Genomic DNA, 10,000 nt, shown 5'->3' on the forward strand with positions numbered 1-10,000 from the left:
AAACTGCCATCATAAGAGAAGTACATACTCAGAGCTCTCATTAGCCAGGGGATCAGTGAAGGCTATTGCAAGTAGTCCAACCTTTGGGAATTTGACTGTAAGTGGACCCACTGCATGGAAGCTTGCAAGCTTGCACAACTCAATCACTACGCTTTTTAAATAAAAAAGAGGGAGGTTTTGCCTGCTAGGCAGGTCTTTTTATGTTCTTGGAGATCTAATTATTTCTTATTGCTTTAACACTTTTTTACTGTTAAATTCTCTATTTCCTATACTAAAATATTCCTGGTCTCAAGAATTTGAAGCTACTTTTTCTTTAGGCAAGGATGAGAAAAAGTATGACAGAATATACCTGCTTATCAGGTCTCATGTAAACTGTAACCAGTATTTACTTTTGTATTGGTACCTCGGTTACATTCTTTAGTTTTTAAGTCCTCCTCTCACATATGTAAGATACAGAGATAGATAGTTCAACACATTGCAGAAAATATTACGTTTTGGTATCACAAATGAACGCCAACTCAGTTTGTCAGAGGTTATAGAATAACAGAATGAAATAAACTTTCCCCAAGCTTTCTTCTTCCCTTGTTTTAAAAAGTAAATATTCATAGTAGAAAGGACTGACTTAAAACATTAAAATAATTTTAATGAATTCAACTAGCATTAAAATTTATAAACTTTAATGGATGACTGACCATTTAGCCTGTACCTTGAAAAGTAAAACTTTGTATAGATTTTCACCTGCTTGAGAAATAGATGCTACATATGGTAATTATAAGAATGTGTGAGAGTTACAGAAGATTTAATATAAAGATTAACGTACAAATATAGTTCTGAAATAATATATGGAAATAATTAGTTCACCAGAATCATCAGTATTATCAAATCCCTTCCAATTATATTGTGAATGGGGCTTATTGAACTATAAGATGCAGAAGCATAATGTCTCAGTAAAATACATCTGTATAGCTACCATTCTTTCAGATTTGCTGCTGTACTATATTTAAATGAAATAGCATAGAGGTGAAACAATTTTAGTATTTTATGCTGTTTTCATAATGAAATACTTGTGTTTTGTTGCTTGGGTTTTAAATCTTAGTTTAATTATAATCCTGGAGCAAAACATAGCATACTGAATTACTGAATTAATTAATAGCTGATTGAAGTGAAAGATAAGATTTTTATTTGTTCTACTCTTATGTTTCCCAGATGTTTGTCATTCTTGAAGATCTAAGAGTATTCTGTTTGCTAAAGGTAGTCATGGCCATTATTTTTTAAAAATACCATGTTGAAATGCCCTACAACTTTGGATGTTTGGCCTATTAACCTTTTTGAATGAATATTTGAATTTTTACTAATTAAAGGTTTTTTGTTCTTTTTTTTTCCCAGAAAGGTGACCTTAGTTTGTGAATAGCGTTTTAGGCATGTTGTTTAAGGAAGTGAAAAGCAGTGGCAAATACTTTATACCCAACTTAATTTTCATTTACTTAAGGTCATATCACTTATTATAATAAAGATAATATCACTTGCTATAACAACAGATATCCTTCTCTAAATCATGTTGTAAAGGACTCCCTGTTCCGTTTTTTAAAATTAAAAATATTCATGTGCTTGTTCATTTTTTGTTCTTACACATTCAACTATGTCCTTCATATCTGGCATTTTGATTTATTAGGCAATCTTAGCATTAAATACTTTTAGCAAAGCAGTACTAGATTTCAGATGCACTATGCATGGTGTCCATGATGAATTAATTCCACCAGAGCACAGAAGTTATTATCTAAATGCTAGTTTCTTTCAGAAGTTTTACATCACAGTCAAGTTTTCAAAATCAGTATTTAACTCATATTTTGAGGCAAATGTATGTGATTTCTTCTTACATATGTAGATTTTCCGCATACTTAACCCTTTCTTGTGTGACTGTACATAGAAATATTTAGTAATACTTAATATTGATATCTTAAAATGAAGAACTATTTAAGAATATATGATTACTTTTTAATCTTATGGCTCACTTTTCTTTAGATGTCATATTTGGAGTCTTTTGGATTTAATGCATTTATTTGGTTAAATAAATTAGACACTGAAAGAAACCAGGTACTGGACATAAAATGTCTTTTAATGTCACTGTAAATAATTTTGTTTAAGAAAAGTTCATAGAAATGAATAGCTATAAAGTTTTTATATGTGCTGTTACTTATTCTTAGTTTTTTAAGAAGTCATTTTTTTTTCATCCATTTGCTTTGAGTAAATGGTAAGATGCCAAACAAAATGAGGTTGAATAGTAAGGCACCATGATTATAAGATGAAGTGTCCGTGTATGTGGACAGGCGAGTGTGGTGGGGAAGTGAGGTTATTTTTCCCTTCTTACCATCCTTGACATATACAGTTAGCGCTATCATCTATCTATCCATATCCATCCATACATTCGCATACATATACATACATACAAAAGAGGGTGGAAGAGAAGAAGGATGGGAGAGAGGTAGAGTGGATGAGAGAGGGAGAGAGAGAAAAAGGTGAGAGAGAAGACCAGAGGGAAAAGGTTGAGTGAGCAACAAGAACCAATAGTGTCCCTGGTGGTGGTTGAAATAACACAGCTAACTGTACTTGCCCAGGTCAAGTTTCAAACTTTCGAACATTGCAGTGAATGTGGAACAGGGTGCATGCAGGTTTCTGTTATCGCTCTGGCAAATGTCTATCTCACATGGTACAGTTTTATACCAATGGAACCTACAACTCTTAGAGGAAAAAATAAAGCCAACAAGTCTAGCATTCAGTACTACCCTATCATAAAGTAAGGAGGTCTAATTGAGCTATGTCTTTATATCCTGCTATTTGTACAAATAAAAGACTACATCTTGATGCAAAATAAACACAAAAGCACTGTTGTGACTATAACAGGGAGTCATATACTAATTTATATAATAAGTGGTTGTGCACGCTTTATTCAAGATTATGGCTGCAAGAAATGGCATGAATTGCTGGGTGTGTTTAATGCTGGATTATAGCAATTTGAAACATGTCAAACACATGGCTAATGCCTCATGCTTCACTCATTCTTGCGTAAACCTGCATAGCCACCATCCATTATACCCTTGGTAACAACACAATTCTGCAAGTAAATATTGTTACACTAAGTAACCTTTCAATTCAAGTTGTTTAGGAAGAGAAAATGCAATCTTGTGCAGTCAGTTCCAGTGTCAGTTTAATGTTTCAAAAGGGAAGTGGTGTAGAGAATAAGTATCTGTACAGTGACTTGCTTAAAAAAAAGAAAAGAAGAAAAAGAAAAGAAAGGAAAACATAATGCAGGGGAGAAAAGTAGAACTGTATCGTTTGAGTGCAAGGTCGGAAGAGTTATTTTCCGATGTGGCTGAAAAGTTGTGCATGATGAAAGATTTAAAGGTTTAACTAACAGTTCAGACAAACATTAAAACAGCGACTCCCAATTTCACCTTTCTCTTTGATGATCTGGAAATTATTTTCACTGATTTTTGTAAAATATTTGTGGTAGGATTGAGAAGAATGAATAATTTAGTTTGATATATTTGGGATCACAAGCACATCCACTTTGAAAGAATACGCTGAATTTGTAATTATTTAAAATATACTTTAAAAGGTAAACAGCACCTCACACTGTGCTGAAAATATTTCCTCTAGTGGAAAATAGGTGTAGAGATGTCACTAGGAGAAACTTAGTAAATACTGGAAAGCATCTTCATTATCCTTGAAAACATGTCTCCTTTATAGTGGGCATACTTCACGCTCTCTTCTTTAGGTGAAATGTACATTATAATCATCTAATTACACAGTTGCCCTTCTTTTTGCATGTTAATCTTGAGTCAGATTCTTCTGTTTTGTAGAGAAAAAAGTACTGTCACTGTTATTGTTTTTGTTAAGCATGATTTTACTAACACTTAGATGATTGAACTTAAAATGTAAATCACAGTTTATACTCCAGGGTTTTATAAAGTCAAAAATTCCACAAGGGATAATAAAATCCTCTGGTTAATAGAAATTGGAAGTTATGTAGGTCTTTCTTCATAATTGTAATAAAGATTTAGACACATGACTCTCTGCTTGTTAGTTATTCTTAATTATTTGATGGCTTTGATTATAACACAGTAATACATGCAGAATTCTTTAATTCATTCAATTGGTCCTGACATTAACTACCCAAAGGTTAGTATTAAATACTGCACCTGTCTGCTACATTTGAACATACAGTAATTTTAAGTTTTATTCCTTGTGTTGCAGACTCTACCCAGAGAAAATAAGTATTTCAAACAGATTTAGATGATGAGGTAAAAACATACACATTACATATATACTCCAGATGTATTGTCAAAAGTAAAATTTAAATGCAATATGTGGACGTTATGTCTGTCTGTTTCTACAGTTGAAGAGAACCCAAATTATAATTTTCATATAACTAGTAAAGGCAATCAGACCTTTTCTCTGAATATTTTAAACATTGTGCATGTAAAATTTATGCCTAATTTGAATACTTATTAGCTGCCTAATCTCAGAAAAGAGTATTAGCTTTGTTTTTTTCTTATAAAATCCATCACTGTGTATCAGTTTTCATTTGTATGATTTTTCTTTGTTAATGTTCAATAAGATGTTTAACAAAGCCTATTTGTTCGTAAACACATTTGGTTCAAAAGTAGTTTACTATAGTTACAGCAATTGTTTCCTTTATGATTATGGGTTTTTGTTGTTGATGTTGCTTTTTTTTTGTTTTTTTTTAAATCAGAACAGCTGTCAGTTGTATTTGTAGTTTTTATTATACTAACTTGCTTTGCCAGCCCAGTTACTGATGGTCTTTTATAAATAAGCAGGGTTTTTTTTAAACTGATTTTTCAGAGTCATAGAAATAATCTGATAATTTAGGTTTTGATGAAAATACCTTTTAAAACTATTAAACTATAACCGTTAATTTCAATAGTTATAAGATTAGTATGCAAAAAAATCTCTGTTGGATATGTATCTGTGTTTGTGTGTCTCTCTCTATGTATGTCCATGGCCACATTTTGTAAGAATCTGGGGAAGAAGATTTGTCTATGACATGAAAAGATATTAATATCAGCTTATATTTGCTTTATAATCAATGGGCAGAAATTTTAAATGGACAGAAGTCTTAAAATACAACCAAGTTTAAAACAGTGAAATCGTATAGTAACAAAAAATTAGATTGAGTTATAAGTTTAACGTCCTTCTTTGCTTTAGGCTGAGCTCACTGTCTGTCTAGCATTCCTGTTAAAGTCACAGCACAGCCAGGGCATTTCTGAAATTCCGTCCGTAGAAGTAGAACACAGAAGTGCATCTAGTAGGTTATGGAGTAGGAGTCTGATATCTCTGAGAGCCAAAAGTGATCGTTTTAAACCACAGATTCAAGATGTACTGTGAAATTCTGGTTTGTAAGACCACATTGGTTCTCTATTTACTGCAAGGATTTCCACTGATCTTGGCAGGACATCTCATTGCTATCCTGAAAGTACAGTATATTTATGCAGTGAAAATGATAAAACATTTATTACTGTAGAGAAGGTAATATGCATAATTTATGCTGTTTTTAGCACAATCATTAGTGATAGTCTTGATAGATTTTATTTCCAGCTTTCATATCTAATACATGCCTGGAAAATTAATTTTATATCTTTCATTTATTTGCCTATGTTAAAATTGAGTTTTAAGTCATCTTCAAGTGAACACTTTGATTGCTGCTCATGCATAAGCTTAATTACTTCCCAGGAAGGACAGTATTAAATGTTTTAAATGTCAGAAAAATAAATGAATATGAGCTGTTTGATTAAAAAAATAGGCAATATCTGACGTGTTTGCAGCAGGAGCTTTTTCTTAAAATGCCTCCGAGGCAAAATTTTATTTAGTCACAAAAAAAAAAGAAACCCATTATACTATTTATCATTGGTTGATACCATATGATTTGTAACACCCTTACAAAATTTTAATTTTGTATGATTAGCTGTGCATCATTAAACAACAGCCTTGCATAAGATGTGCTGTAAAATTCTGACAGAATCAAGATAGTGAATATTTAAAATAAGGCTGTATAGTCATCCATGGTTGTCAAAGGTAGATAATAGGAAACATAGAACTGAGTGTGCAATCGTGCCTTCATTTAAACTGGTTTTATAGGTAGACTTTAAAATGTGGTTGTTCATAAATGTTACTGACCATGCTATAGGCATGGTATGTTACTTTGGCTATTAAATGTAACCACACAAAAATTGCTTATAGAAACCATAATTTCAGTGATTAGTATCTGGATGAGAGCTGAATTTGTGTGGCTTTTCTTGGTAAATGACTATTCAAGGCTTTTTTTTTTTTTTTTCTTCCAAAGATGCTGTCTCTGTAATTGGCAGAGAGGGACATCTTGATAATGGAAGTGTGAAGGTGTAACGTGTGTTAATTGATACTTCTTAATCACTTTTAGGTATTAAGTCATGATGCAGGAATCTGCGACAGAGACAATAAGCAACAGTTCAATGAATCAAAATGGAATGAGCACTCTGAGCAGCCAATTAGATGCTGGCAGCAGAGATGGAAGATCAAGTGGTGACACCAGCTCTGAAGTAAGCACAGTAGAACTGCTGCATCTGCAACAACAGCAGGTAAGTTTTGTTTTCCTCGGTGATTCCTTAAAACAAATAAGCCTGTTTTCTTGACTATGAAAAATGTATTCAGAGCAAATTGAGCATGTTGTGTTAAGCTAAAGGAAGCTGAGCATTTGTGATTATTTGGAACATGATTGAAGTCTGAGCAAAGATAGGATTTTCATCTTAGTTACGTCATACCGGCGCCAGAGTGCCCTTCAGGTGTCAGGCTATTAATTAAGTTCACAGGGTGATTTTCGGAATGTTCTGTAAAGCTTTGTAACAAATATTTTATAGCTTCCAGTTTACTGTCTAACATCGTGCTGCAGAATGATACTTAGTTTTCCACCAGAGGGCCACATTACTTGATACTTGCTTATACAATGAATTTCTTCCAGGTCTGAGCTAAGATGAAAAGGACCACAAGGACTTTTCACAACACAGATGCTTGCCTGTGATAGCTGCAAATATTAGCTATTAATTAGTTGAAATTGGCTGAGAGATTGTGACCCATGTAAACACCGTAATCATTTGTGTTGCTTTTCTTGAAAACTCATTTCAAGAGATTTTGAATATGCATCTTTTGATAACGTTAAAGGCACTTTTTGTTTTCTGCTAGTGTCTCATAAAAGGCAGTTGTTCTCTTTAAACCTAGAAAAGTAAACAACTGCCCAATAAAGGTGCACTTTTAAGTAGGGTGTTATTCTTCTTATGTGACGGATTCATTTTTCCTGAATTTGTTTGTCAGTGAAATATTCTTTTCAGCCAAAGAATAGCCTCTCCATTCTTCACTGATTCAAGTCTGCAGAAACAGTGACAGAGAACAGACAGCTTTCAAAGCAAATACTTATATTAGGCCAGAATGAGCATCCCTTTTTGAAAATAAGATTATACTTGTTTTAAAATAGAGGTGATTTCTTTAAAACTCTGGATAGCGTTCAGACTAAACATGAAAAGATCATTAAAATGAAAATATAATGAAGTATTATGGAAAATTGTTTCAAATTAAGTGATGTATCATTTACATTTTTAAGTTGGAATATAATGAGAAAGAATGCAGCTCAAAAGTTAAAGCAAATGCCCACACTAGAGTAAAATTTAATAGAATCATTATTTTAAATAATAACAGCCTTTAGAAAGTTATCTTAGAGTATATGTACTGAGTAATATCTCAACCTTTAGGCATTGTTTTCAAGAATAATCTTTTAAAAGCGCTAGATATAGCTCTTTCAATAAGTTCCCTATTATTTGGGAATTATGTCTCTTTTAATAGACAGCAGTTATTAGGAAGATAATTTTTATTTTGTTTCAAAATATTTTGCTTTCACCATCATAGGATTTAAATGCCTACCAAAGTTGCAGAATTAGCCTATTTTACACATTACTTTAAATAAATGCAGGTTTCAGGATAACCCTTTATTCCTTTCAATGTATTTATAGAAATATCATACCAGTGGAATGCTATAATATTCCTACTGACTTCCCTAAGTCAGAGTCCTTAGAATTTTAGCCAAATTCTATTTTGTCTGAGAATACATTAAACTGCATTTATAAAGGCAAGTGAAAATGACGACTGAAAATAAACATTACAGTTTAGTACTAATAGACAGCAGGTTCCGAAAGGAAATGCAGAGAAGTAACTTATTTTTCTTAAAACTCTGATTAGATTTTTTCTTATAAAGAAAACAGAGTAAAATCATGGCTATACTTTATAGTACTCTGGAGGCGTTTTATGATAAGGTCTGTAAGGTGTGTTTATAACGTGAGTTTGAAGTTTACTTTGTTCTACACAGTTTGTTTATATAAACCTTAAACAGAAGTAAATACAAAAAGTTATGTCCTTCAGATAACTTAGAAAGTTTAGTCATGTATTGCATGTTTGTGGAGTGCCTTCTAGAAGTGATTTAACACAATGGGTATAGTAGGTGTCTACAAAAGACAGTTCAGGAAGTGTCTACAGGAAGATATGTAATGATTTAATAAATAAACATGCATAAACCTTTGTAAATGTCTCTTCCCTTGGTTATAGTTTAAATATATTAATATAGTTAGACAGTTAAGGTTATTGAATTTCTGTCCTTCCATGAGTGTATTTTCAACTAGGCCTTTAAGTTCATTAAAGATTGGAATGTCCTTTTTATAAAATGAATGCAGTTATTGCTTTTAATTCTAACATATGCAATACGTTTCAGAAAAAATACAAACCATGGGGAAGTATTAAAACAAATTCATGAGAAGTGAAATAAATTTACAAATGTATCTTTACTTGGTGTTATTTAATTGTACAGTTTTGAACAAAAAATTCAATTACGTCTTAAAAGTATAATGGACTAATCATTTTTGGCTAAGGTCTCTTATTTATAAATATAATTTAGGAGGCAGTGAGTGATGTGAACAAAGTTGAATTTTGTTTGCCATGAACTTCTGGCAGAATATGGCCTGTTTTGAGAACAGAATGTTTACCTTGATTTTTATGGCTTTTGTATTTTCATGGAGGTGAGCAGTTTGAATTAAATCAGGCATGTATTTAGGAGGAAGGGTTAGTGTTTGGAATACATTATAACAAATACTTAATGATAAATGGATTGACAGAGTAAAAGGGATTAATAAATTATAGCTAGTATTTTTCCTTGCATTTTGTTTACTAATATTGAAATATTTCTGAAAGCTGGAGTATCTTCTTTAAGTTTTAATATTGTAATATAATGGATATGTTCATAGGAGCCACATCCTTGTTGGTATGCTTTGCTGTTTTATATTCACTGAAAAATTAGTAATAAAAAAGCTTTCTCCTGATGAAATTACTATCTCCCTCATTCTTTTCTAATCTTCTAAAATTAGTACTAAATACCAGAATGTATAATATATGGAGGTAACGTATTTCAAATGTTGTTTTAGATTAACTACATTGAGAAATTATTCTGCATTAGATGTAGAATTTTATTTTGATATTAGGTTTGCAGAATTAATTGTTTGTGTCACTAAGGTCAAAATAGTTGCTAAAAACTTGATTGCTTTACAGGGTAGATTTGAGCTTGCATTTTGAGCATTCATTAAGTCAGATAATCTTTCTGAATGTTTTATGAGATTGTACTGCTTTGAAGGTGTTTCAGGTGATGGTGTTTAAAAACATCTGGTCAGTACTTTCTTACTGTCAGTTCCTTTATCCCTAGTATTCAAAACAGAGCCTTTGAGTAACCATTTAAATGCTAGAATCCCCATATTTTATTTTCAAAATGAAATTGAGAGCAGTGATTTTTTTCAAAAGCATAGTATTTAACATTTACAAAATAATTCTGTGATTTTATTTCATTTTGAATGTCTTTAACCCTGATAATTTGGTCAAGAAGGTGTAAAAGTCTTGAAAAAGCCTGCTTATGTGTAAA

At 31.9% G+C, this 10,000-nt stretch overlaps 1 protein-coding gene across 4 annotated transcripts in view; it reads left to right on the top strand.

The window, feature by feature from the left end:
- FOXP2 (forkhead box P2) overlaps positions 1-10,000 on the top strand; it is a 532,992-nt gene that overhangs the window by 281,913 nt on the left and 241,079 nt on the right. For all 4 annotated transcript variants that reach the window (XM_068549334.1, XM_068549329.1, XM_068549330.1 and 1 more), the window contains exon 3: positions 6,455-6,632. In XM_068549334.1, coding sequence (XP_068405435.1) covers positions 6,465-6,632 — 168 coding nt within the window. In that variant the 5' untranslated portion in view covers positions 6,455-6,464. The remainder of the gene's footprint in view (positions 1-6,454; positions 6,633-10,000) is intronic.

This window comes from Eschrichtius robustus, chromosome 8 (assembly GCF_028021215.1).
Source record: "Eschrichtius robustus isolate mEscRob2 chromosome 8, mEscRob2.pri, whole genome shotgun sequence".
In the NCBI taxonomy this organism is placed as follows: Eukaryota; Metazoa; Chordata; class Mammalia; order Artiodactyla; family Eschrichtiidae; genus Eschrichtius; species Eschrichtius robustus.